Source organism: Cloeon dipterum, chromosome 3 (genome assembly GCF_949628265.1).
Source record: "Cloeon dipterum chromosome 3, ieCloDipt1.1, whole genome shotgun sequence".
Classification (NCBI taxonomy): Eukaryota; Metazoa; Arthropoda; class Insecta; order Ephemeroptera; family Baetidae; genus Cloeon; species Cloeon dipterum.
Genome location: NC_088788.1, coordinates 518,364 through 546,290, shown reverse-complemented (window position 1 = coordinate 546,290; position 27,927 = coordinate 518,364). Strand labels below are relative to the sequence as shown.

The 27,927-nt window shown below is 41.9% G+C and overlaps 5 protein-coding genes and 1 long non-coding RNA gene across 6 annotated transcripts; 5 read left to right on the top strand and 1 right to left on the bottom strand.

Annotated features, from left to right (window-relative positions):
• Positions 1-169: 169 nt before the first annotated feature.
• Positions 170-16,820, bottom strand: LOC135938318 (GTP-binding protein 10-like). Its single transcript, XM_065481932.1, has 7 exons — positions 16,504-16,820; positions 16,132-16,387; positions 15,909-16,076; positions 15,407-15,855; positions 15,233-15,350; positions 14,787-15,003; positions 170-574 (listed from the first exon to the last, which is right to left on the bottom strand). The coding sequence occupies exons 1-6, from the start codon at positions 16,546-16,548 to the stop codon at positions 14,789-14,791; spliced, it is 1,251 nt and encodes a 416-aa protein (XP_065338004.1). The 5' UTR covers positions 16,549-16,820; the 3' UTR covers positions 170-574; positions 14,787-14,788.
• LOC135938316 (integrin beta-PS-like) lies at positions 2,264-6,005 on the top strand. The gene is made up of 15 exons (XM_065481929.1): positions 2,264-2,445; positions 2,506-2,674; positions 2,726-2,954; positions 3,015-3,090; positions 3,142-3,312; positions 3,367-3,462; positions 3,513-3,677; positions 3,731-3,886; positions 3,944-4,057; positions 4,450-4,668; positions 4,733-5,023; positions 5,075-5,204; positions 5,265-5,525; positions 5,582-5,721; positions 5,787-6,005. The coding sequence occupies exons 1-15, from the start codon at positions 2,311-2,313 to the stop codon at positions 5,850-5,852; spliced, it is 2,418 nt and encodes an 805-aa protein (XP_065338001.1). The 5' UTR covers positions 2,264-2,310; the 3' UTR covers positions 5,853-6,005.
• Positions 6,219-7,000, top strand: LOC135938319 (uncharacterized). Its single transcript, XR_010574651.1, has 3 exons — positions 6,219-6,366; positions 6,421-6,872; positions 6,925-7,000. It is a non-coding gene; the product is annotated as an uncharacterized LOC135938319 (long non-coding RNA).
• LOC135940637 (integrin beta-PS-like) lies at positions 7,026-9,491 on the top strand (the record flags this gene model as incomplete). Its single annotated transcript, XM_065485608.1, has 11 exons — positions 7,026-7,217; positions 7,270-7,365; positions 7,416-7,580; positions 7,635-7,790; positions 7,849-7,962; positions 8,012-8,227; positions 8,274-8,564; positions 8,616-8,745; positions 8,886-9,119; positions 9,177-9,316; positions 9,367-9,491. Coding segments are annotated over 11 exons (1,797 nt in total), but the record flags the coding sequence as incomplete, so codon positions are not given.
• LOC135938317 (solute carrier family 23 member 1) lies at positions 10,136-14,787 on the top strand. The gene is made up of 13 exons (XM_065481930.1): positions 10,136-10,264; positions 10,316-10,531; positions 10,850-11,007; positions 11,070-11,275; positions 11,798-11,924; positions 11,986-12,118; positions 12,177-12,318; positions 12,372-12,485; positions 13,116-13,403; positions 13,469-13,548; positions 14,274-14,415; positions 14,474-14,594; positions 14,645-14,787. Exons 1-13 carry the CDS (start codon positions 10,235-10,237, stop codon positions 14,694-14,696), a joined length of 1,809 nt encoding a protein of 602 aa, XP_065338002.1. The 5' UTR covers positions 10,136-10,234; the 3' UTR covers positions 14,697-14,787.
• Positions 16,821-16,901: 81 nt separating the features above from the next.
• LOC135938315 (uncharacterized) lies at positions 16,902-27,412 on the top strand. Its single transcript, XM_065481928.1, has 13 exons — positions 16,902-17,055; positions 17,795-17,862; positions 17,991-18,387; positions 18,645-18,893; positions 18,945-19,132; positions 19,194-19,392; positions 20,635-20,822; positions 20,876-21,448; positions 22,797-23,040; positions 23,101-23,363; positions 24,588-24,756; positions 24,816-24,994; positions 25,945-27,412. The coding sequence occupies exons 2-13, from the start codon at positions 17,812-17,814 to the stop codon at positions 26,197-26,199; spliced, it is 2,955 nt and encodes a 984-aa protein (XP_065338000.1). The 5' UTR covers positions 16,902-17,055; positions 17,795-17,811; the 3' UTR covers positions 26,200-27,412.
• The last annotated feature ends 515 nt before the right edge of the window (positions 27,413-27,927 follow it).

Sequence of the window (27,927 nt, the reverse complement as noted above, 5' to 3'; positions counted from 1 at the left end):
ATTTAGAGGAATCAAAATCTACCAAAAAAACGCTGGAAATTTTAAAGTAAATTTGAAAAATTTGCTTATCGATCATTTTTTAATCTATCTCATAAGTTTTTCTTGACTAAATATTCAATCTAGATAATTTTTTAATAATTTATCAAGTGATCAATAAGAATAATTCTACTTTATATTATAAAAATTTTTATTCTGGCAGCAATTTGCGCTCTACAAGAAATTGAGGTTTGAAACTGGCAGGTTGCTGCTGCTCTTTGAGGTGCTCGCAGAAGGCTCGCACGATTTCCAGATGGAGGATGTCCTCGAAGACGTGCTGCATGGACACCAGTTCTTCAGGAGGCTCGTATCGAGGAGGCGTCTGCGCACTCGGCCTGTGCAAATGAGTCTTTTCTGGCGGCTTCCGCTGCTCGAGTTGATTCACCGCTCGAGAGGCGATGCAGCGCAGGCCCAAATTTGGTTGAGAAAGAGGCGCGTACGGCGGAATTCTGATTTCAAAGAGCCGAGCCACTGTTTCCTCGTCGATCACCGCATTTCCGCCCAGAGAACGATACCAATCGCAAAACCTCTTGCTTATCTGAAACACACAAACAAGTTTTTTAGCTTTATAAAGATAAATTATTTTTGTACACTGCTGTTTAGATTCAGGAAATTTATTTTCAAAACAAAATCAATCCTAAGTCAACTCCGTGCATAATAAATTGCGTTAATTTAATGTTTATTTATGAAAATTGATGCGTAACAACTTTTTGTAATGACAATATTTTTCTAGGTCCCAATTAGATTTTTTTAATTTCAAAATAAATTTTGAAATAGAAGGAAATTTTTTATAATTTTTGAGTAAACACAAAAAATGTTGCAAATTAGAACATTAATCCACCCTGAAAATTTTGAGACGGTGGCATCTTTAGTTTTAGAGATATTTCAGGTTAAAGGCCACAACCTGGCTTCAGGTCCAAAATAAAAATATCTTCTAAATTCGAGATCTCAGCTTCTGCTGGTCAGAAATTCAAAAACTGCACACCATTTAACTCGTCTTGATGCCCCCTGACGATCCATAAAGGTTTCAGGGTGGAAAATCCCACCCTTTCCATTTTTCAACAGTTTGAAATAACCAAGAAAATAATTTACATCAGAAGTAATAAGTTTGGCATGGTTATTCAGGGTTTCCCTGGCGTCCCAAAGGGGCAGGTCGTTAGATTCGCGTCGCCACGGCCGGTCGTCAGGGTGGCTGAGTAAAAACTTCGTGAAAAGGTCGCCTGGAAGCCGCTTCCTGCCCTGGTTTTCCTCACGGATTCTGCACAGTGGATGATTGACTTAATAAATCTCATTTTTAAAAACTAAATAAAATGAACCTGACTGAGGAAGGCGGTTTTGTGGACACTGGAGAGGCGATTCGATCAGGACTTCTGTGATACGCTGCTTTGTGCTTGGTTGATTTTGAAGGGTGCAGACAGATTTTCCTTAGAAGATCTACGCCCCGCAACTCGGGCAGTTTATCCTGCACCGACATATTTATCGATTGCAAAACGCGAAATAAAGAGAGAATAAACAAAATTGGTTGTCAAGGAAACTCTCGAGCCTTCTCCTGCGCTTGACTACTTTTTTACCACCTGTTTTTTCACTAATGGTTTTTGGCACTCAATTTTTACCAATTTCTTGAGCAAGAAATTAATTTGTTCCCTGAGAAAATCTAAAATTCGCGGTCGGAGAGGTCAAAATTTCCTCTGCCGTGCAGATTTCTTTATTTTAAATTGCCATTTGCTGCCTCCAAAAATATCTCTGATAATTTTTCAAGCCGAGATAATTAGAAAATTAATGAAAACTAAATAAGTGCAAACATTGCCTGCTCTAAAACTCGTAAATATTTTTTTAAAAAACTGTTTTATCACAGCAAATAATTTTTTTTTAAAAATGCGGGATTTTCAACCCTGTTCAGAGCAGATTTTTTTGGCTAATTTAACTGATCGAATCCTCGGTGTCATTTTGCCAAGAAATTCAATTCAGGAATTAACTTCATCTCCCTTTGGTCATAACAACAATTTTCATCCATCGGCGTTAGATTTTGAATAAAATTTCGTCAGCAATCTCCTTGCTAATCGTCTCAGTTTAAAAGCAAGATTATAATAATAAATGGAATAAGTGTAACAAATGTGAGCTTTTATCGGCCAGGATGCAGGCTTTATAAAGCACAAATCTGACGGACGTCAGAAAACCACATCCTGCGGAGTGGTGTGTTTTGCAGCGATATGCTCTTTTAATTATTATTCAAGTCAAGAACGCTCTTTGCGTAAGGGCGTGTCAGCCAGCAGAATGCGCCTCTACATCTTGATTTTGATCGCGATCGCGTCCGAAACTGTCCAGCAATCGGACGACCTTTGCAGCCACTCTTCGCTCAACACGTGCGGAAAGTGCATCGCCACGCCGGGATGTGCGTGGTGCGAGTCGGTGAGAGATAATTTTAATCCTCCTCAATAGAAAAGATGTAAATTTCAATAATAACTCAAGGAAGGAGACACGTCGAGGTGCGGAAAAGCAGCAGCCCAACAATGGTGCAGTGGAAAATTAACAAATCCACAAACAGTTATTCGTGCTCTTCAGGACAATCCTCTGAGCACAACCGCCGGTCGGATTGTCCAGATCAAGCCGCAGAAAATGTCCATAAAAGCAAGGCCAGGTGAGAGAGGAATTAAAACACTTCAGGACTCTTTTTTAATCGTCTAAAAAGGGCAAAAGGTGCAATTTGAGCTTCATTATCAACAGGCGAAAGATTACCCCCTGGATTTATATTACTTGATGGACATGTCAAATTCCATGAAGGACGACAAGGACAAATTGTCCGCGCTGGGCTCTAAACTGGCGAGTGAAATGAGAAGACGATCGTCCAATCTGAGAATGGGATTCGGTAGTTTCGTGGACAAGGTCACGATGCCGTTTGTCAATACGCTGACTGAAATGTGAGCACCTTCCAAGCCATCACAAATAATGTCGTTTTCTAAAAATTAACGTCTTTTCAGACCTTGTCCGGACTGTGCCCGTCCTTACGAATTCATAAACCATTTGAGCCTCACAGACAGAACGGACAATTTTGCGGTAATTAATTTCGATGGATAATTTTTAAGAATTTCTATCCATTAAATTCAGCCTGCGGTTCATCAAACTCAAATCTCCGGCAATGTGGACACGCCTGAAGGTGGCTTTGACGCGCTGATGCAGGCCATGGTTTGCAAAAATGAAATCGGTTGGAGAAACGAATCGCTGCGGATGATCATTTTCTCCACGGACGCCGAATCTCACTATTCTGGCGACGGACGGGTAATTTTTCATGATTTAATCAATGGCTATTTTAATGAATACGAGTGTTTTTAGCTTGGCGGAGTGGTTGAGCCAAACGATGAGCTGTGCCACATGCAAAATAATAGATACACTCACGGACTCATCCAGGATTATCCAAGCGTTGCTCAGGTAAGTGAATTAAACGTTTTAAAACCTTCTAGTGATCACGTTTCATGCAGATCAGCAATAATGCGCGCAAACTGAAGATGAACGTGATCTTTGCCGTAACCGAAAACGTCAAAATCACGTATGAGATGCTCAAGGAAGCAATTTACAACTCGCAAACGGCTATTCTAAAGGGAGATTCCTCCAACGTGGTTGAACTGATCAAGGAGCAATACGACGTAATGTCATTTTATTGAGTTTGAATCAATAATTAAGAGACGAATATCCACAGAAATTGACTCAAGACGTAATAATGGACTATCCAAAAAGCGACGACTTTGAAATTAAGATGTTCAGTCGGTGCAAAGGTGGCAACGAGCTCAGTGAAACCAACACGTGTTTTGTCAAGAAGAAAGGCGACACGATCACATTCAACGTCCAGCTGGAGGTAAAATATTATATTCACCGACTAATCGCAAATTAAATAATTTATCTTGGCGTAAAGGTGAAGCAATGTCCAGCAAGTAAAACCCAAAAAATCTACATTGCCCCCAGTTCAATCAACGAACGGCTGGAAATTGATTTGGAGGTGGACTGCGAGTGCGACTGTGAGAAGATGGTAAATTTGCATTTAATATGATCCACTGAAATTTGGTGGAATTACTAATTATTTCGATCAAAAATTGTTTTGAGAGGCGCAAAGCATAATGCTTGAATCATTTGTGCATGCGTCTCCCTCTGACGTCACAGCCATGCTTCGTGCTTGGCATTGGCCGCTGAGAGAGCTGTGACGTCTGAGGGGTGACGCTTGCGCAGTAGCAACTAAAAGATTCATGCGTTGCGCGCGCCAAAGCAACACATTTCTACCAGAAAAATAATTTACTCCGCCTATTTCAACCCTTTAGAATCTACAGGAACGTAAATTAATGTGGTTTTTTAAATTAATAAAAGAAATATAATTACCATGAATAGTATCTTTGAACCTTAGCTAAATTATTTCGATGTTATTAGGGTAATTTCTTGGCCTCACACGAAAGATGCAACCGGCAGGGCGACCTGAAATGCGGCGTCTGCTCTTGCCACCAAAACTTCTGGGGTCCCAACTGCGGTTGCAACACAAATTCCGTCTCAAACAAAGAAGAGGATAATTCGGCGTGCGAGAGAAACGGCGAAACTTGCTCCCATCGAGGAGAGTGCAAATGCGGTGCTTGCCTCTGCTACGATCCTGACGTAATTATCCTTTAAAATTTAAAATGCTATCTGATTTTGGGGTTTTTAACAATTTCAATTGCAGCGATACAGCGGCCAGTTCTGCCAATGCGACAATAAGAAATGCGCCGTTGGGCCTAATGGCAAAGTCTGCTCAGGGCCCACTCAAGGAAGGTGCGACTGTGAAGGGTGCGTTTGTTTCGATGGGTGGAAAAGCAAGCCTGACTGCAGCTGCTCGGACAATACGAGTTCCTGCGTGCCGCCCACCGGGGGCCTGGCGTGCTCAGGACACGGAGAATGCGTTTGCGGCGAGTGCGTCTGCAGAATCGAGCAAGGAAAGGGAAAATTCTTCGGAAAGTTTTGCGAGGACTGCTCCGTAAGTAAATCTGCGAGAGGTTTCTGAACAGTTATTGACCGATTTTTGCAGACCTGCCAGGACAAGTGCGACGACCTGAAGCCTTGTGTGCAGTACCAACTGCCGAACGAGGAAGGGGAGCAATTGGGAATTCCGTCAGGGTGCGAAGCGTACACTATGCTTAAGGTTGAAGACCTGAACGGTATGAAGCGTTGATTCAATTAATTTAACCCTGAGGAAACGGATTTTTGTGTGGATACAGATACGACCCTGGCTGAAAAGTTGCAGCAGCATCAGAAAACGGAGAAAGGCGAAAGAAGATTAAGGAGGGAAACGAACGACGAGAACCCTTTGGGCGGTTTGGAGCCTCTACCTGAGGCTGAGGCTCTGTCCAACTCTCGCAAATGCAATTATTACGTTCAGGGCTGCACTTATTACTACAAATATTGGACTGGGCAAGACAAGAGCACCTACGTGTTCCTCGACACGAACAAGGAGTGCGTGGCTCCTGTCGATATCTGGGGTAATTAATTTAAATCAGAATATTTGGCGAACGTTATACACACATTTCACTTTAAGGCGTTGTCTTTGGGCTGATTGGCGCCATTTTGCTGGCCGGAATTGTGATGCTCGTGATTTGGAAGGTGGCCACCACAATTCACGACAGAAGAGAATTCGCCAAATTCGAGAAGGAGCGACAGGCTGCAATGTTCGACGCGGTAAACACAGAGAGAGAGAGAGCCAAAGCTTTAACAAAATATTGCTTATTTAATAATTATTTCAGGGCCACAACCCTTTGTACAAGGAGCCTGCGTCCACGTTCCAAAATCCAACATTCAGCCAAAAGTAGTTTTGGACATCCCAATTTGTTTTGCGTACGATTCCACCTTAAAAATGTACTTAAATGTAGTTTAACTACCTTTTTCTTTGAAGGAAATTGTCCTTTAGATGATAATTTCCGTGATAACCGTTTCCAATAAAGTGGTGCTAAATTAAATACATATTTCTAATGGCGATTTTATTTCTTTGTCTCAAGCCTATATATAGAAATGATATTTGTGCACAATCAAAAGTTGAATTTTTGCAAAAATAGAGCTGTATAATCTCGAGCTGGTATCAACGCGTATATTTATCAGCATGCCTCAATCAGTTCCTCGAGTTGTTTTATCGTTTGCGACGGGAATAAAGCTAACAGTCAGCAACCTTTTGAGGGTGAAGAAGTCAAAATGCGGCTGCTTGCGATCTCAATTTTGATCGTGATCGCGGCCAAAGCCGTTCTGGCATCGGATGATACCTGCAGTGGTCCTTTAATTAAAACGTGCGGCAAGTGCATTTCCACGCCGGGATGTGCGTGGTGCGAGTCTGTGAGTGTTTTTCTGTTTTCTCTTTTATGCGTGGTTTTATCCTTCTTGAAATAGGGGAACTCATCCAGGTGTGGAAAAGCAGCAGACCAACAATGGTGCGATGGAAACTTTACCAATCCGCAAAAAGTTATTCGTGCTTTTCAGGACAATCCTCTGAGCACAACCGCCGGTCGGATTGTCCAGATCAAACCGCAGAAAATGTCCATAAAAGCAAGGCCAGGTTAGAGAGGAATTAAGACACTTCAGGACTCTTTTTTAATCGCTATTTAAAACAAAGGGCAAAGGGTGCAATTTGATCTTCATTATCAACAGGCGATAGATTATCCCCTGGATTTATACTACTTGATGGACATGTCACATTCCATGAAGGACGACAAGGACAAATTGTCCGCCCTGGGCTCTAAACTGGCAAACGAAATGAGAAGAAGATCGTCCAATCTGAGAATGGGATTTGGCAGTTTCGTGGACAAAGTCACGATGCCATTTTCAAATACACTGATCACAACGTGAGCATTTCCCAAGCCATTGCAAATTTCGCTTGATTTAGTTCCCTTTCAGACCTTGTGACGGCTGTGTTCCACCTTACGAATTCATAAACCATTTGAGCCTCACAGACAAAACGGACAATTTCACGGTAATTAATTTAGATTCATTTAAAAATTTCTACTAAATTAATTCAGATTGCGGTTAATAAAACTAAAATGTCGGGAAACGTGGACACGCCTGAAGGAGGCATCGACGCGCTGATGCAGGCCATGGTTTGCGAAACCGAAATTGGTTGGAGAAACGAATCTCTAAAGATGATTATTTTCTCCACGGACGCCATTTCGCATTTTTCCGGTAGCGGACGGGTAATTTCATGATTTAATCATTGGATATTTTAATGCATACGAGTTTTTTTAGCTTGGCGGGGTAATTGAACCGAACGATGAGTTGTGCCACATGGAAAATAATAAATACACGCACGGCCTCCTCCTCGATTACCCAAGCGTGGCTCAGGTGAGCGAAATAAATGTTTAAATCCCTTCTAATGATCACGTTCTATGCAGATCAGCAATAATGCGCGCAAACTTAAGATGAACGTGATCTTTGCCGTAACCGGAAACGTAAAAACAAATTATGAGATGCTCAAGGAAGCAATTTACAACTCGCAAACGGCCATTCTCAAAGGAGATTCTTCAAACGTGGTTGAACTGATCAAGGAGCAATACGACGTAATGTCATTTTTATGGAGTTTGAATCAAGAATTAACAGACGAATATCCACAGAAATTGACTCAAGACGTAATAATGGACTATCCAAAAAGCGAGGACTTTGTAATTAAGATGTCCAGTAATTGCAAAGGCGGCAAAAAGTTGAAAGAGACCAATAAGTGCTCTGTGAAGAAGAAAGGCGACACTATCACATTCAACGTCCAGCTGGAGGTAATACATAATATATTTACCGACTAACTGCAAAAAAAATAATTTATTTTTGGCAAAGGTGAAGCAATGTCCAGCAAGTAAAACCCAAAAAATCTACATTTCCCCCAGTTCAATCAACGAACGGCTTGAAATTGAGTTGGAGGTGGACTGCGAATGCGACTGTGAAAAGCAGGTGAGCACATTTATTTTAAATCATTTAAAATCCTAAAAATTTGGTTTAGGGACATTTCTTGCAAGCAGACGCAAGTTGTTCCAACCACGGAGACCTTAAGTGTGGTGCCTGCCAGTGCCACGAAAACTTTGGCGGACCCAACTGCGGTTGCAACATAACGGAAACGTACAAAGAAGAAAATAATTCCGTGTGCGAGCGAAACGGCGAAATTTGTTCTAGCCGGGGAGAATGCAAATGCGGCGCTTGTCTCTGCTCCAATCCTATGGTAATAATCCTGCTGATTTTAGGAGTTTTAACTATTTCAATTGCAGCGATACAGCGGCCAATTCTGCCATTGCGACAACAAGAAATGCGCCGATGGGCCCAATGGCAAAGTCTGCTCAGGTCCCACTCAGGGCAGGTGTGACTGTGAAGGGTGCGTTTGTTTCGAGGGGTGGAAAAGCAAGCCTGACTGCAGTTGCTCGGACAATACGAGTTCCTGCGTGCCGCCAACCGGGGGCCTGGAGTGCTCAGGACACGGAGATTGCGTGTGCGGCGAGTGTGTCTGCAAAATTGAACAGGGAAAGGGAAAGTTCTTTGGAGAATTTTGCGAGGATTGCTCGGTAATTGGCTCTGTAAATGCTGGACGAGCAATTATTAACTGAATTTTATAGACGTGCCAGGATAAATGCGACGACCTGAAACCTTTTGTGCAATGTCAGCTCCTGAACGAGGAAGGAGAGCAATTGGGAATCCCTGCCCAGTGCCAAAATTACACTTTGCTGAAAGTAGATGATGTGAATGGTATGTTTCCGGGGTTAACCAAACTTTTTTACGATTTTCCTGCGCTAATTCGACCCGCAAGAATCGATTGGTGTGCTCAGAAACTTTGTCAAAGATAGTCTGAGTTCTTTTGAAATAAAAACTCTTACTTACAATTAAAGGTATGAGTTTGGCTGAAAACTTTAAGCAACATCTGCATCCGGAGGATGGCGAAAAAAGAGCAAACGACGTTTTGGAGCCCCTTCCCGACGCCGAGGCTTTTTCCAATTCTCGAAAATGCAGTTACTACGTTCAGGGCTGCACTTACTACTACAAATACCTGACGCGGCAAGACAAGAGCACATATGTTTTTCTGGATATGAACAAGAAATGTCCGGAACCGGCCGATGTTAGGGGTAATAATTAAAATCACAATATTATAGAAAGTATTAGTTACAATTTTTAATTTTTAGGCGTTGTCATTGGATTGGTTGGGGCCATTTTGCTGGCCGGAATCGTGATGCTCATGACTTGGAAAGTAGCCACCACAATTCACGACCGAAAAGAGTTCAGGAAATTCGAGAAGGAGCGACAATTTGCGATGTTGGACGCGGTAAACAGTCAATCTTCGAAAAAAAATTAACTAATTATTATTATTTTCAGGGTCACAACCCTCTGTACAAAGATCCTGCGTCCACATTCCAAAATCCGACTTTCAACTCTTAGAATCTTCAATAGGTTTTCACTATTCATGTATTTTTTGTGTTGCAATAAATTTAACGCATTTCGGAAAAAGCGCACTCGCAATTAATCAGCGATCAAATGATGGCATGACATATTTTATAGTCTTGCTCTAGTTAGCGCGAGGGCAAGAGGTCGGCTCATAACATGTTTAATTACAATGTAAACCACACTGGACAATTGACGCCCGTCAATCAAGTCTTTCACTCTCACTTTTCCACTGCTGCGTGCCGTGCCGCACACGCGCGCATTTTGCTCTCCAGATCGAAAGGAAGACTTTTGGTGCCATTAGCTGCGAATTATTGAGGTGAGACTGCAAAATTCCGTTCTCTGTGTGTGTGCGCGCTGTTTTGAGTCAGAAAAAGGTAAATTTGCTCGGTCCATTTCGAAATGCAAATATTGGCGCAGATGGAAATTTATTTTATTTTCATTATTTTCGAATTTTGCACACTGCTCTGCACAATTTCTCGGCTAGTAAAATAGAGTTTTCCCGCGTCGAGGTCAAACCAAAAAGGTTATCTCTTTTATCTTTGCGTTATTTTCCTCTCGTGAAGCAACAATACAGAAAATAACAATGCACCAAAGTTGATTTTAAGTGCGCAAGTCAACATCCTCGGAAAAATTAAACAAGTAGCGGAGATAAATAGTGGGTAAATAAAAAATGGAACGTGTTTTCCTGAAAAACGAATGCGCAAAACCGGTGATGCTCGCATTTTGGCAGTTTTAGTGCACCTTGCGAGAGCTTCTATTTGCCGCGAGATCTTCAGTCACGCCAGCGAGTTCGTCAGAGATGGACACGGAGGCGCAGAAGGAATCAGAGGTGAGTGCAAATTAGTGCGTGACTTTTCTTAGCAGTTCCTTCCTTTCGCAGAAACTCTTTTCGAAGCAACCACTGCCACTTATAAATGACGGACTGAATAACAACTTTTTAAAATGCGACACAAAGGAAGAGAACGAGAAAAATAACAATGCGGGCAAGAACAAGTTTGAGAGTTTTGAGGAGAACGTGTTTGAAGCGGAGAAAACGCTTCATTACGGATTGGAAGATAACCCGCCTTGGTATACGTGTGTTGTCCTTGGATTTCAGGTGAGCAAAATATCAAATTTGGCTAGAATACGAAATTGACTCGCTTAGAACATTAAATTATTTTTTCTAAATAAATGTGAGTTTGTTAAAGCAATTTTAATTTCATATTTTCCTTTTTTGTATGCGAAAAAACTAAAATCTGAGATCACCAATGGATTAGAAACTTCTGGAAAAAATTACAGACAATTTTTCTGCCCATTTTTCACACCTAGTTTAAATTTCAGAGGAAATAAGTGGGATTTAAATTTATTTTACTCGATTTTATGTCTACTTTTGCATGAATATAGCAGATATTTTAGCAAATGATTAAATTTTCAGCACTACATAACATTTGTAGTTGGAATCGCGTCAGTTCCAATGATAATGGGGCCGAAACTGTGCATGCTCGAGGACGACGCGTCGCGAGGGGAGCTTGTGTCCACGCTCATGTTTGTCTCCGGAATCGTGACAATTTTACAAACCACAATTGGAGTGAGGTAATGTGTGTTAAAATAAGATTCTGGACGGCTTGTGTGATAATAACGTTGCAACCGCATAGATTGCCGATTGTGCAAGGCAGTTCGTTTGGTTTCTTGGCGCCGGCTCTCGCGCTCTTGAACCTGCCCAAATGGCAGTGTCCACCTCAGGAAGAACTCCTGCAGATGAGTGCAGAGGACAGGCGTGCCCTTTGGCAAGTTCGCATTAACGAAATTTCCGGAGCAATTTTGGTCGCCTCTTTATTTCAGATGTTGATTGGATTCGGAGGTAATAATAAAATTTTAATTAAAAATAAATTCTCCAGGCGAATTTTTGGGAGACATAATTCAATATGATATAAGTTTGAAGCCCAGAAAGGAATTTCTGAGAGTAAATTTCAACTCTACAGGGTCAAAAACCTATGAAATGACACCTAACTTGATGATATTTATGACAATATTTCGTATTTGGATACTCAGGGTCACCCTGAAGGTTGTACCAGACTTCTAATGGTCCAATTTTGTTAGCCTTGAGAAAATTGAACACGAAAAAACTATTCAATCAACGCGAAGGGCATGCAAAGCACACCCTGAAAAATCAATTTTTCGATAAAGGTCGGAAAAGGTGACCTTGGTTTGTGATAAACCCTTTAAAGGCCTAAAAATTTGAATTTTCCAACCTCTCAGCAAGTAAATTTCATTAAAATTTCCGTCCGTTTGCCATTAAAATTCACCTGAATATTTTAAGAAAATGTTGTATTAATTTTTTGCTGGTTTTTCTGGATTTAAAATATTTTCCTCCTGATTTTAGGGCTGATCGGATCAGTTTTAAAGTACATCACCCCGTTGACGATAGCTCCGACCGTCGCATTGATCGGTTTGTGTCTGTTCGACGCAGCAGCGCGGGAGGCGTCCGGCAATTGGTGGATTGCTGCCGGGTAAAACTGCAGCTAATAGCTTTTCGCACCGCAAAATTAACGCATTATACGACATATCCAGGACAATCGCCCTTTTGACGACGTTTTCACTCTACATGAGATTTTTGGAGGTGCCGCTTCCGACGTGGGGAAAGAAGGCAAAAGGCGGAGAGAAGAGAAAAGGACGCACTTTTCCCTTTTTCCAAATATTTCCTGTAAGCCATACTAGATTCTAAAAGGTTATCTCTTTACTTAAATTAATTCTGTATGAAGGTTCTGACTGCCATGGTGGTTATGTGGGTGATTTGCGGCCTTTTGACCGCAACCGGACTGCTGCCCGAGGAGAATTTGGCCAGGACAGACTCGAAACTAAAAATCCTGCACGAAGCTCCGTGGTTCAACTTTCCTTATCCAGGCAAACACCAATGAAATCAACACGAGCATTAATTAATTTAATTTAATAAACAGGCCAGTGGGGAAGTCCGACCGTCAGCGCGGCAGCGGTGTTCGGCATGCTGGCAGGCGTGATCGCGGGGGCAATCGAGTCTGTTGGCGACTACTACGCTTGTGCTCAGTTTTGTGGTGAGTCTCTTTCCACAAAAATAAGAAGCAACGGAGCACGTTAAACGTATCAGATTTGATTTTTGGGGGGCGGAAAACGTAAGAAACGACATCAATGACGGTCAAATTATTCGAAATTTAATTAAATAAGAAAAAATTCATCCCCTGGGGATGAGGGTTGTTTTCAAACCCCTTCAAAACACATAACTATTCATATAATGAACTCAAATTTGAACGAAAAGTGCTAAAAACTAGCGTATTTGCAATTTATTTAAATATTTTTGGTTAAAAAATACATGTTTTTAAAACTTAAAATTCGAATTTCTCAAAAATACGGAAAAATCCTGCCGCAATTTTTTTAAATGATATTCTTCATTAGATTAGGCGCATTTTGGATATCTCAAAAATATAAGTTTTTGTTCCCTTCGGTATACAGGAATTTTTTTTAAACTCTCAGGTCAAATTTTAGTGACCTTGACCTTTGATTTAGAAAGCTAATCAGCGTGGCAAACTTGTTGGGCGTTTAATGTAGATAATTTTAGACACCTTATTTATCAATTTATCTTTACTCTAACTTTAGTTACAAATAATTCCCTGAAAAAAAATTATATATTTTCCGCCTTTTCTAAAATTGCGATTTAAATTTTTCAGAGGCGCCGCCGCCGCCCATCCACGCAGTGAACAGGGGAATCGGAACGGAGGGCCTTGGGTGTCTGCTCGCGGGCATTTGGGGCACCGGCAACGGCACGACCAGTTTCAGCCAAAACATCGGCGCGATCGGCGTGACCAAAGTGGGAAGCCGGCGGGTGGTGCAGTACGCCGGCGTCATCATGATCATCATGGGCGCCTTCAGCAAGGTCGGTGCCTTTTTCATCACCATTCCGTCGCCCATTTTCGGCGGAGTGTTCTGCATCACCTTTGGAATGGTCACCGCAGTCGGTTTGTCTTAATTTCAAACACGGAAAAAAGGAATGATTGATAATAACCGGATTTTGATTTTACAGGAATATCGACTCTGCATTTTGTTTCCCTCAAGTCATTCAGGAATATGTACATCATTGGATTTTCTATTTTCTTCGCCTTAGTAAGTTCATTCAATGAGGGAATTATTTTTTAAAAAAATCCCTATGACAACGAAAATTGGGCACTTTAGGGGCATCGACGGGGGTGGGCGGGGGCGGAAAAAGGGCGGCAGGGACGTAAAATTTTACGGGGAGTCTGATAAATTTTATTTATTTATTGTACAACCCATAGCAGCAGAGTTATTAATTTTTCAAGCTCAAAAAACGCGATTTATGACATTTCACTTTTGTTTTTGGGGCCCAGGAGGGGCCCTATGGGCCCAAAGGCGTTAATTTGGGTACTAATCGATGCCCCTTAGTGAGGCGCGTCCCCCTAAGTTTGATTTTCCAAAATCAGACCATTTTTCGAAATACTACGATTTTTTTCGCCCAAATTTTCCAAAAAAGGTTTTATTTTTATTTAAATTCGGCCGTTAGTCTGATTATCGACCACGACCCCTCAACGGACACGTCTTGGGAAGGACTTTAACATTCGGTACTCAAACGACCTTTTCCAGGGTATGCCGACCTGAGATCCGCTCCCAGGCCGGTTATTAATGCTTTTCTGGTACTTTCAAGCACATTTGGCGATACACGGCGACGAACTTTCACCAATCCTATCACTGACCTTCATCAGGTCACACGACCTGAGGACTATTTTTGCGGATTCGCTTTTAGTCAATTTCGCCGGCTTCTTACTGTCACAATTACAAAAAGATTTTTATTTTCAATGAATTGATTGTTGTAGGTTCTGCCCCGTTGGATGCATAGTAATCCCAACGTAATACAAACCGGAAGCGAGTTTTTGGACCAACTATTCACCGTGCTTCTATCCACCAGCATGTTTGTCGGTGGCATAATTGGTTTTGTCTTGGACAACACTGTGCCAGGCGAGTGAAATGTTGCCGACAAAACCCTCCAGAAAATAAAAAAATTGTCTAATTTCAGGCACTGACGAAGAGAGGGGTCTAACAACCTGGAACAAACACCACGCTTCCTCCGAGGGGACAGTGGCCGAGGACGCTCCCACCTGTTACGACTTGCCTTTCGGAATGGAAGCAATTCGAAAGTACGCTCTAGTGTTTGAGTAAGCTGCCTTTCTAAATATTTTAATTTCAGTGCTAAATGGACCCGCTACTTGCCTTTCATGCCAACATTCAACCGAGCGTAAGCCGCGATATTTCGTCTTTAAAAGAGGGAGTAGTAGAGTTTTGGGTTCGCATTTAACTCGTAAATTGTGAATAAAAGAAAAAAAACTCACATTCAGTCGTTGTTTCTCTGCATCTGCCGGATGAATCTCTCGCCTTCGTCCGCCTTGTCGAGTCTGTCGTACTCGTACCGGTCCATCAACTCTCGAATTTGGCTCCACAGCTCATTCAGCTTGTCCTCTTCCTTAATTCTCAGGTCCATTCCGACCACGTGTTTCGGTTGGAAGTATTTTTCAGGGCGTATGCTTGGGTGCACCGTTCCGACATAATCTGTAGAAAAACCACAAATAAATAATGGAACATTACATGAAGATTGTCTTAATAATAATTAAATAGCTAAATTTTCTTGTAGAAAAGAAAATCATTCAAATTTATAATATAATTTGATTCTCCAAAAGGCTGCATCAGAGCCGGAATTATTTTCCGGTTTTTACACGGAACCAGAATAATATTTTTTTCGTTTCTTTGTGGTCTGACCAAAAAATGAATATTTAAAAACCTGTCAGACTGCCCAGTTGCTCTTGGAACAGTTCAAATTGAGATCCTTCTTGATTAAATTTGTTTACAACCACTACAGTCGGCCTTTCCAGCATTTTGGCGTTGTACTCCTCAATTTCCTGTGACATTCAGTGAAAATAAATAAATATTAATACAATATAAACTAATAAATTACCTTGTTGAGACACATGTAAGACTCAAACAAGTTAAGTTTCTTTTTAGGAAACTGAAATCCAGTGGCATCCAAACAAATCATCAAAAGCCTCGTTCGCCGCAGGTAACTCAAGATCTTCTGGCCACGAAAATCGTCTCGCATGCCACACCAAATGCCTGGCGTGTCCAACACGCTCATTTCCCTGAAGTCAGGGTAGACCATCCTTTTGGTTTCAGCATACTTGGTCAATTCAGTGGGACGAGGCAATTTCGAAAGGGGCAACGTCAGCTGTTGCAGCAGCGTCGTTTTTCCGGCGCCGTGGAGGCCGACAATTCCGACATCGGCGACCACTTGCAGCTCGACCTTTGCAGTTACTGCTTGTCCTCCTCCAAATCTGAATTTGTTCTTGACAGTTCCACCGTGGCCACCTTTAGCTATCAACAACGCACTGTTTTCTTTCTTCAGTGAGCCTAAAAAGAGATAAATTATTTTTTTGAACAACACAAATTGATTGATTTCAAACCTAAATAATTTCCAATATTGTCGTAAATGTTCACTCCAACCGGAACAGGTATCCATTTGTCAGCTCCAGGTTTGCCCAATCGTAAATTAGCGTTTGTGGCGTCGCCGCCGGACTCTGCATGGATTTTAACGTAAGGAAGCTTTTCTTTCACGCCGGCAAGAGTTTCTCCTAAATAATGATTCAATAAAAAATTCGTAAAATATTTATTTGGCCAGAAGTGCACCTTTTGTGGCGATGAAATAAACATCTCCGCCTTTGCCTCCTTTGCCTACGAGCTTGGCGTTTCCGGATCCGCCAGTGCCGCCCTGCACGTTCAGTACGATCGAATCCAAAATTTTCTTCTTGACAACAGGCTCTTTAGGTTTATTTTCAGTTTTTTCAACACTAGCAGCTTTAGAGGGTTTGGCCGGTTTGGCCAGATTTAAATCACTCTTAAGGGTTCCAGTTGGGAATTGTATGTCCTTCACCGCAGCAGGCGTCTGAAATGCAAAACGTGATGAAAATTCGAAAATGTTCTTCATAGAAAAAAGCACGTGGAGTTACATAAATTCTTTAATATTATATAAAATACGCATGCACAAGCATACAAACTTACCGCTCTATATTTTCTAGCACACAAAAGCGCCGTAAGCCTGACCATAATGTGATATTTAAATATTAAATAGGAAAACTTTGGTATATTCGGTAAATTAAAACAGATTAGGCGAAGAACATCTGCAGTGTTTACATTGTTATCTACGAATTTAAATCTGGCCAATCACAGTCGAATCGATGAGTCACGTGCATGTCACGGCGAAGAAGTTCGTGCTGCGGCCGAGCGAGTGCGTACGCGTATTAGAGTACAATGATAAACTAATAATTGGCCTTTTAAATGCGAAAAATACCGGTTAAATCTAGAAATAACCGGTTTTGCTCGGATAATGCTTCAAATTACTTCTTCTGGTGGGGTCCCTTCGCTGTTGCATGCGTAAATCTCGCAAATTTTTTTTTAATTAGCGGGAGAAAAACAATTTTGGCTTTTGATTGTGGCAAGTAAAATCGCGAACACACCGTGATTTACCGTTTGGCCGAGAACCGGTTGCGGAAACAGTTTTCCATAATGGTCGGCCGCTCTGTATGGCCTCTTATGGTGACAGCTGATGCCCAGGTAACTTTCTTGCCCATTTTCGCCGTAATTTACTACGCAAATCGCGCTCCGCTCGCCTTCATTCCGTTCTCGAATATACGATCTTGAAGGATTTTCCACGCCAAAGCTGTTAAATCAGCGTTTTGCAGGTTAAATCGCGGCTCAAAGTGGCATCAAACCCCGCCCATGGGATCTCTTGCTGTGTCGTTTCGTGCTCGTTAAGAATATTACGAAACAAAATTTGCGCGACGAATCGTCGGCAATCCGTCGGCGGTGCGTGTCGAGCCGATCCCTGGCGACGCTCTCTCGGCCGATTGACTTGGATTCGGCCGCCTGGCCCCGTCCAAACGGACGTTTCCTTCGCCAAATTTGCATACGTCTCCATTACGTGCTCGTCTCGCGAACAGTCTGTGATTCACACGCATTTATTTGTCCCCAAATCCGATCATAATCGACAAATCCAGTGGCGTTCTGGTTCCGCTCCGTGTCGCAATTTGCTTTGAGGCTGAAATTTGCGGTTCGGCCCGAGTTTGGGTTTCGTGACGTCGAAAGTGGGTTATGGAAGGAAAGAGAAGCAAGAGTGCATGCACACGCTCGCTAGAAAGTTTTTAGACACTTTTTCTCGACATGCGTTTATCGATTGTCTACGAAACGCACACAGGGGCGCTTGTTTTCGTGCATAATCCGGCCTGATTTTTTGTGATTTTCACCATTTGCTCGTTTAATCTCGATTAACGTGGCTTTTGTGTTGACTTTGCAGGAGGTGAAATAGGCATCATGACTGTCGACATCGGCATAGACTGGAAGGTCTACAGGACTAGTGATCAGGTGATTGAAAATTGTTATCAGTCGACAGCAAAATTTGCTTTAAAAACAACAACTAACAACTGTTGTTCGATGAACCGATGATTTGAGTGTTACGCAGTTGACAAATTTTTTTCCAAATTGTTCCGCAGGGGGTGGCTGAGAAGATCAGCAATGCCCTAGATTGTGGCTTTAAAGTGATCGCGTGCATCGGCGAGTCGAAGCAGGACAGGGAGGCGGCGCAAAGAGAGCTGCTCCTCTACGGCCAGGCGTCCGTGCTGACCGCGCGGGTGTCCAAGTGGACAAACTTGGTCCTCGCTTACGAGCCGGTGTGGGCCACCGAAACGGGAGAGGTTCCTGACCCCAAAGAGGTGATCGACGTTTTGACTCGACTTCGGCTGTGGATTAGTCTGGCCAAGAGCCAGGAAGTCGGCGACTCGCTCAGGATCATCTACGCGGGCAACCTTACCACTGACCTGCTCAATGGACTAAGAAATAACACGGACGGCTTCCTCTTCAAGTCGGAGCCGCTCCTCTTCTGTAGCATTGGTGAGTCCAAAATCGAAAAACCCGAATTTAAAAAAAATTAAAACAGTCGTAAAACCGTTTTTTGCCAGTTTCTTGCAGGAAATTCTTTGCTGATGCCCTCGAGTTAAAAATTATTACCACTCCAATCGCAATTTTTAGATTTTCAGAGAGGAAAATTAGAAATGATTAATTTCTAGGCAAGAAATTGGCGAAAATTGAGTGTTAAAAAATACCTAACCTGTCGAAAGGCGTGCTAATTTAATTATCGAATTCCTCAGGATCCCAAAGGATTGGGAGTGGCGAGGTGAAGAAGGGCAAAGACCCAGCAACGAAAGTGGAAATCAAAAGGAAACTGTACGCTTTGCCCGGAGGCCGGACGAACAGAACTAGCAAAAAATTAATCACCCTGGATGATATTAGTCTTGCTCACCTATTTTCCTATTTTTTGAAATTCGCCGTCAGGCTGGAAGCTTCGAGGACTAAAAGCAAAGGGCAGCAGCCTGACAAACCCATCTTAACCAACGAAGGTAGCTTGCGTTTGGCAACTAATTCCCGCTGATTTAATTTTTTTTATAAAGATGACTGCGAAGAAGAGGAGACGGACGAGGACGACGAAGACGAGCGAGACATCTCGTCCTCGCCGGAAGAACCTCAGCTGCCCAAATACGACCCTAGACTGGACGAGTTGTTGAAATTGCGCGCTCAGCAAAGACTCGACTTGCTCCTCCACATTTCCACGCAGTGCCAAAGAAAAGAATCGACTGACGTAAGTTTCGCTTCGCTTCACTTGCTTCCACCATTTTAAATTAATTCATCGGCTCGGACAGTGTATAGTTCCGCTGTGCAGTGAGATGAAGTATGTGTGGAGCCACATGCAGCGCTGCGACGAGGCAGAGTGTCCGATTCCTTTGTGTGATAGACTTGCAGACATCATCAGCCACTGGACCACTTGTTACGTCGAGGAGGACCGCGAGTGTCCCCTCTGCACGCCGGTCAAAGAGAGGCAGACTAGGAAAAACCTCAAAGGTTTGTACCTGAATCATACAGGCGCGGCTCACTTTCAACGTTAAAAAGTAACGCATTGCTTAGAAAGTATTTTTGGTGAATTTTTCACAAGCGATTTCGTCACTGCGTCCAAAAATGCCAATTTTAAAAGTTTTTACCGAAATTTGGCGCTTATTCCGATTCCGAGGCCTGCTTTTTGTTCGGAACGTGTTTTTGGTGACAATTAGGGGGTGACGGCCAAAAATGCTGTGCTGCACATGTTTCCAGAGTGAAATTTTCCGCAAAGACTTATGGTGAAGTTAGAAACTCGAGATTTCTCAGATTTATTTTAAGTTTTTAATTAATAATCTGCCGAAACTCCCCAAGGACCGCATTTTGAATTCGAATGTCATAAATCTCATCAAAAAAATCATGGAATTTAGTTTCTGGGCACAAAATGGCGTGCTGAGCAGGGAAAAATTTAGTTTATAAAATCCAGACCTAAATTGTCAGTTTTCATATTGGGTCCGAGATCGGCCTTGCAGCTCGGCACTAATGGGTCCGAGAGAAAAAATATCCACAGATTATTAAAGCTGATGAAATTTGCAATCTTTTTCATCCAGAGTAAAATTTTTAAGCATCTATACCACTTCCGGAAAATTCCTTTAAAATTTTAACGAAACTTTATGCGAAAGGAACAAATCGCGGAATTTTTTCACGAATTCCAAAATCTAGCAAGGGTCTTGATTAACATCTCATGGATAAATAAAAACATTAGCGTGAAAGCCGTTATCGTGCTGCTCGCGATTTCCCAAAGATCTCCTGGAAAATCCGAAATTTTCCGGAAACGATGAATTTGCGTATTTTGAACTCGTCGTGAAATGCTGATTCATAAAACTTTTAAATCGGATGAGTTTCTTTGCGCAAAGCTGCCATTTTTCAGGGTTGCAAAAGACCAGCGTTTAAAAAAATAATTAAAATTAGTGGTGAAAAAAACGAGTGGTAAGCAAATTAATGCATCCCTGAATTTTTTTAAATCAAATTTTCTATAAAAATTTAAAGCTTCTAAAATCCTTGATTATTCGGAAAAAAGGGGAATTCCTGTTAGAAACCCATTTCAAATTTAGATTTAGCGGTTTAGCGACAAAACCGCTAGTCTGAAAGTGTTGCAAATTTCCCCAACTAAATTTCCTTGTTTTCTAAACGACGCGCAGTTGGAATTTCGTTCGGGGTGTTCGGTTCTTTTTTTATAATAATTAAAATTAACTCTTTCACTTCCATTAGCACGCCGCCGACTGCCGCAGAGACAGCAGCCGCCGAGTTCGAACGCGGTGCCGATTCTGGACCCGCCAAGCCCAAGCAGCACAATTTTCTCCTCTCCGAAGCAGGCTGCCGAGGAAGAGAACGAGTCCCACGCTGGCGAAACCGCCTGTTGCAATGATGGAACCGGAGTGAAGTCTTGCGATGAAAAGGTAATTAATATTTATTTAAAATTAATCAGCATGTGACCAATCATTTTCAACAGATTGAGGTGAAAGAGATGCCTGTGACGGTGCGGAAGAAGCACAAAGGGAAATCGAAAAAGAGGCCGCAGGGGTTTAACCGGAAGCAAGGCAAAAAGTCTGGTCGCAAGTCTGCAGGTCGCGGGCAGAAATCGAACCAAAAAAGAGCCCAAACCCCGGAGGAGGAAGACGACGAGGACGACGAAGACATCGAGTCCGAGGGCGAGGAGCAAAGCAAGCTGAAAGAGGCCGAGCAGGAGGAGCCGCAGCCCAAGAGCCCGTCGCCTCCGGCGCCCGCTCAGGTCGGCTCCCTCAGCTTCGCCGAGGCCAACTCGAAAGAACCGGAACTGCTGCCGCAGGCGCTCACGCCCACCAGGCCGAAGAACGACATGCAGGCGCGGAGGCAGGCAAAATCCAAAGTGTGGACTCTGTCGGACGGCTCGGACGTCGAGGAGAGTCCCGAGGAAGAGTTGGCCGCCATTTCAGTGGCGATTAATAACGTCAAGCGTCTTGTGTACACCCTGTTCCTCATCAGGACCACTGTCAGGTGCAAGGGCAACAAGGGCGCTCAGCTTGACGTCGAAGACTGCTGCAAGGTAATTTAAAAATTCAATCATTATCGGCTCGGAAAAGTGGGAAAGACGTGAAATAACAGTGATTTTTAGGAGTGACTTTTTTCTGAAAAATCTTACATTATTTTTGGTTAAACTCGAACATTTTCGTCATTTTCAAGGAAAATTACGAAAAATTCACCAACATTTTACCGTTTTAACTTCAAAAAAAGTTTTAAAACCCGAAAGTGATATTTTTTTTCTTGAATAACCCTTTTTAATCATACCTGACGCTTCATTTTATTTTTTTTTAAAGTGTCTTGTAATCTTACCAGAACGTGTTAGGGAGGAAAAGTGTTAAAAATAAACTTTCTTAAAATTATTTAAACATAAAACAATTATTTTGACTGAATACGGATGAATAAAAATTTTAAGGCTTAGCCTGTGCTCATTTTTTGTTCCTGCAACGATTGGAAGCTTAATTTTGCAGCCCTAGTGACCATGAAATAAGCACGATTTTTTTTAATTAATTAAATCATAATTAAAATAGATTTAATGATATTTAAATGGAGCCGAATGAAGTGTGAGGTGAATAAACCACCGACAATTGCAGATAGCAACGACCTATTTTGATATCTTAATCTATTCTTCACAACAAAATTAAATTTCCATTGTCTTTCACGTGGAAAGGGTCGGGTATTTTAGTCATTTACAAAAAGATAAGTTAAGTTGCGTTTTTTAAATAGTGTTTTTCGCTTTTCATGGTAAATTAGGAATTTTTAATTGTCCGTGACTTTTTTTAAAGCCCTTTACGAGTCGGCAACTGATTTCACTGCTTGACTGGGTATTTTAAAAATAAATTCCTCCCAAACTTGGCATTTAATCGACTGTTTCTGATAGCAACACGGACAAAAGTGAAAACCAGAGATAATTGTATTTTTGAAAACTAAATTTCGTGAACAATCACTATAACAGTTCGCAATGACTCTATTTTGTCTTTTTATTTTCTTTCTATAGCAATCAGGTTTTAAATGGATAGTTTAATGCCCTGATAATTGTAAATACACCTTGAATGTAGTTTTAAAATGATTTCATTTTTTAGGCAAGGCTGCGCATGGGAATAAATCGTTTTTTGCGGCTAGTGTCTCCCGGGCTTATGCAAACAAACTTTGCATCTATTTATTTTTGCCTTTTTAGTTCTCTTGTCAATGCAAAAATTTTATGAAATCGGTTTTAGACAGTTATTTAACAAACAAACAAAAAAATAAAAATAGTAGACGTTATGGCGACTCGATCGCTTTTACATTAATACTTTTTCAATTGATAAACATGCAATTTTCTTTAGAATTGGACTTGCATTCAACTAATCCGTTTATGAATATCTAATTTGCAGAACGTGACTTGTCAGCCAATGCAGGACGTGCTCAATCACCTGAGGATTTGCCGAAAAGGCGAAGACTGCCTGGTGGCTTGCTGCTACAGCGCGAGGCAGGTGATTTGCGGCTGGGAGTTTTGCCAAGAGTACTGCAGCGTGTGCAGCACCGTGCGCTGCATCTGGAAGGACATCGACAAGGTGCCGGCCCCTGTCTTCTCCGACTGTCACATTCCCGACGAGGACCTTCTCTCCCTCATGACAGGTTCGCCTTGTGTTTTTTTTTTAAAAGACATTCCGCCACTGTAGCTAACTGTGATCGCAGGAGACCTGAGCGTGAGTCTGAACAAGCAGTACGCCCAACTGGCCCAGAAGCAGTTGTCGAGCAAGCGTTCGCTGCACGTGATGCACTACGCCGGCATCCTGCAGCGCAGACAGCAGCACCTGCACGACAAGCAGCAGCAGGCCGAGGACGAGCACACGCTCAAGCTGCACGACCTCCACGCCTACGACTGCATCATGCAGCTCAACATGCAGCAAAAGCTCGAGCTCCTGCTTCACGTGCACGAGTGCACCACTCCGCATTTGGTAAATAAATAAATAAATTCAAAAATAATGCTTGTAAATGACAGACTTTCACATTTGTTTTTTTTTACCTTTTTATTCTTCACTCAAATCGAATTTGGCGCAAAAACAGAGCAATAGATGCAAAAAGGCGAATTAAAAAAAAATATTGAATTGAATCTTCATTTCACCCCTGGTTTTGGAGCCATTGGTGGCTACAGGGGTAGGCGGGGGCGGAAATTGGGTTTTACATACGCAGAATTTCACGGCGAGTCTGAAAAACCTTGGTTTTCCGTCGTACGACCCATAGGAGCCGAATTAAAAATTTTTAAGTTGAAAAAACGTAATTAGTGACATTTCAAATTTTTTGGGGGGGTCCTATGAGCCAGACGGCGCGGATGTTTGTACCAATCGACGCCCCTTTGATCGGCACGTCCGCCCATGTGCGATTTTTCAAAATCGGCCCATTTTTCGAATTTTGACGAATTTTTTTCCGCTCATTTTACAAAAAAAGCCGAAGCTCTTAAAAAACGGTTTAATTTTTGTTTAAATTTGGCCGTTTGTCCGATCAATTACCACGATCCCTCGTCCGACAGATCTTGGACGGCGCTTCGACCTGGGGTACTCTAACGACCTTTTTCAGGGTACCCCAACCTGAGATCTATTCCCAGGCTGAATTTTAATGATTTTTCAAAATATTTCGGTGCTTAGACGGGGTCTAACTGTCCGGACGGTGCTGATTCTGGTACCAATCAACGCATCTTGGTGAGGCACGTCCGCCAGTGTGCGGTTTTTAGAAATTGGACCATTTTTCGAATTTTTACGAATTTTTTGCTGCCCAATTTACGAAAAAGCCGAAATTTTCTAAAAATGGTTTTACTTTTGTTTAAATTCGACCTTTGCTCCGACCGTCAATCGCAACCCCTCATCGGACAGGTCTTGGATGAGGCTTCGACCTGGGGTACCTTAACGACCTTTTACAGGGTACAGCGACCTGAGATCCGATCCCAGGCCGGTTTTTCATGCGTTTTCACTCATTTCGAGCAATTTTTCTATTCTTAGCGACGATTATTAACCATTACCTGTCACTAATAATCGTCAGGTTGTGCAACCTGAGACCCTGAATGTGTTTTTTGTTGTTTTGCCGCGCCGTCGCTATTATTTTGGTCTATTTTGGTCAATTTCTGGATTTCTGCCTCGCTGGACAGTTGTTTAGACAAATTGCCTGATTACGGTTAAATGTTGCAGTGCGAAGTGGAGCTGTGCAGAGAGATGAAGACTTTGTGGACCCACGTGTGCGACTGCACGAACGTCAAGTGCGCCGCGGTTTGCATCACGATCCGGGAGCTGAGTCTGCACTGGAACATGTGCTGCAACAACATCAGCGAGTGCCCGCTGTGCACGCCCCTCGCCCAAGGTATGCCCAATTCGGTTGCCGACGCGTGCAGCAAGTGAGTGCCAGCATTTTCTTCGCAGCTCGCTTCGAGCAGCAGCAGGAGGCGTGCTCCGCGTCGAGTGTCGACAGCAGCACCAAAGAGCACGAAATGCGCTCGTTGATCAGGAAAATGCGCACCCTGCTGGCCGTCTTTCTCTGCATTAGTGAGGAGAAGGAAGACGACGTTTCTTACCGCAAACTCTATGGTTCCTGCTGTGCCGTGAGTATATTATTTTTTTTCTGCCCTGAGTTAAAGTGATGTCAAAAAATGCCCTTGCGCGATCTCTTAAAGCGCTTTGCAGGGCAAAAAAATGTCGTCGATACAAATGGGAAGTTGATGATATGCATTTGAACACCATGTCAGGACAAAAAACTAAAAGAAATAGATTCTGAGAAATCGGCAAATTCATTTCTAATGCTGTATACATGTAGGTAGGAAAGAATTATCCGGTCACGCCCACTTTTTCAGTCGCATGACAACAAAAATTCTTGGTAGCGTAGGGATGTTTCCTTCGCCTTTTTGCACCGGGGTTTTGGTATTAAAAATACTAGATTTTCAGGCCGATTTTTTAATGTGCGTGAAACCGAAATGTTCGTCGTCGAAACAGCCGAAATCAGTCGCGGAAGAGGGGGGCGTAACCGAGGGAACCAAATAGGTAAGAGTTCGCTCTCTGCTGGTCATAGGGGGCGTTGTGCGCTGCCATATTGTATTCCCTCGGTTACGCCCCCCTCTTCGGCTGCCGATTTCGGCTGTTTCGACGCTAAACATTTCGGTTTCACGCACATTAAAAGATCCAGTAAAAGAATTTGACTGAGAATGATGGTGTTTATTGAGCTATGCGCAATTTTAGCGCTACCAACAGCTACCACGAATTCTTGTTGAGACTGAAAAAGTGGGCGTGACCAATCGTTGCATCAAGTGACCCGACTTTTTCTCGCCTTCTGGCGCGAAACGTGAGAAAGCGTGAAATAAATTCGCCAATTTCTCATAACTCTCAGATTCTTTTCATTTTTCGTAAATTTAAGAATCAGTCATGTTCATGAATTAGGCCGAACAGACAGCCATCTAAAAAATTTTTGTTGATTTTGTTCTAAGTAAATAGATAAGTGAGGTAAACAGTCCTATTAGATAGATAAAAATGTCCAATTTTGTGTGCGTTTTGTTGGCAGTACTTGGGCTGCGAGGCTGCCAAAGACGTGCTGCTGCACCTGCGGACGTGCAGCCTGCTGGAGAAATGCGAGGTGGTCTGCTGCTACTCATACCGACAAATAATCTCTGGGTGGAAGTTCTGCGAGCCGACGTGCCGCATCTGCACGCCGATGCGCGAGTTGTGGGAGGTGATCGAGAAAGTGCCTTCACCCCTGTCGGTTGGTTGTGACTGCACCGAGGGTGAAGTGTACCAGTACATTGAAAACAGCAAGTGACCCTGTAAAAGACAATAACGAGAGTAATTTCGACATACACGATGATATATAACTAATTCAAACACTATAACTAACTAGCACTCTTCTGCTGAAACATTGCTGTGAACCGGTCTGTTTTGTTCTCTTTAAGAAAAGAAAAAAATAATTCGTTTCTAGACTGCATTGTTAACAATGTTGATTGTGTCTGCAGGTGAGAATGAGTTTCCTCCTCCGTCAATGATATCACCCGAGCGTAGATAAATAAATTTATAATTATTATTATTACCCGATTGTGCGTGCAGAGTTTAAAACTTGAAAACTTGAGCGGCTGGCCCAATAAATAATTTGCAAGCTACATAATTAGAAAAATGCATATACTAGACCTCCAAATCGAAACCAGCATAGCGAGAGAATGTGTAAAAATATTATACATATTTTATTTTGCCTCTTTCCCAGCCGATTTAGGACAAATTTAATTTTGATTTTTGAATTTATTGTGTCTTAAAAATTGGAACCCCCAGTGTACTTAGCACCTTCGCAGTGTCTCGATCCCTTCCTTTTTTTATTTTGTACAAAAGCCACTGCGCCGATTCTTTTCTAGCGGTTAATTTGTCGAAATTTTTGTTTGTGATGAAGACTATAAATAATGGTAAACGGTCTTTTGTTGACGAGTGAATGTGACGCTTTTCGCTGCGCATAGATGTAAATTATATTACGCCCTCATGCTGGACGATTTGATCATTAATATGTCGGTATCCAAGAGTAATTATATCGAAATAAAGTAAAAAGGTACAGTTATCACACACACATGCTTGGTCAAGGAATAAAACAAAAGAAAAGAAAAAAATCCATTATATAGAGTGCATAAGAAATGCAATCGATCGATGTTTTGTATTTCGACACAGGCGCGATTTTGTTTTCTGGTTGTGTAGATATTCTCTTAAGATTATTTACCTTTTCTCGAGGTGGGGTGATTTTCACGAGTGCATTCAACACTTACGCAACTCATATTACCTTCTTAAGCGATATGGCATGACTTATTTAATTAATTCAAGCAGCGAGGAAATTAATTTCTACTCACCGCCACGACGTGAATTACGATGAAGAAGCCTTGTCAGTAATGTTAATTAATTAATTAATATGCTACCGTCTATATTTATCAATTATTTGATTGATCATTAATCATTTATGTATGCCATCATGCTGTTAAACCATTGAAAAAATCAAACCCAAATTATTGCTCGTTTTATTTACTCGGATTTACCTTTTTGATCATTTTAAATTTGGAAAATGTGAGCTTTGATTATTGATAGGCTGTTAAAATCGTCTGTAAATTAATTAATCTCATGATTTAATTTAGTGGTCACCCTGAAACTATTTTAAATTAATAAAAAATACGTTTCCCTTGATGAACGTCTGGTATTAAAAATTTCTGGGAAATATGGGAAACAACAGTTTAAAAATATTTTTAATTTCAGAGTTTCTCAATTTTTGTATTGATGACAACTTAAATTAATCTGTAATTTTTAATTATTTTCCTTTATTTAAAAACGCTTTCTCTGTTATTACTTAATTTTTTAAACATTATTGTCTCTTTCTGAATCACTTCTATACTTAAAAACACATTTTTCTTTTGTTTATTACGATTTATATTAATCAAGGCCAATTACACTGTGAATCGTGAGTGCTAGAAGTAAGTGAATTTTACGAATTCTTTGCCATTTTTTGCAGCCGCAACACCAAAAATAA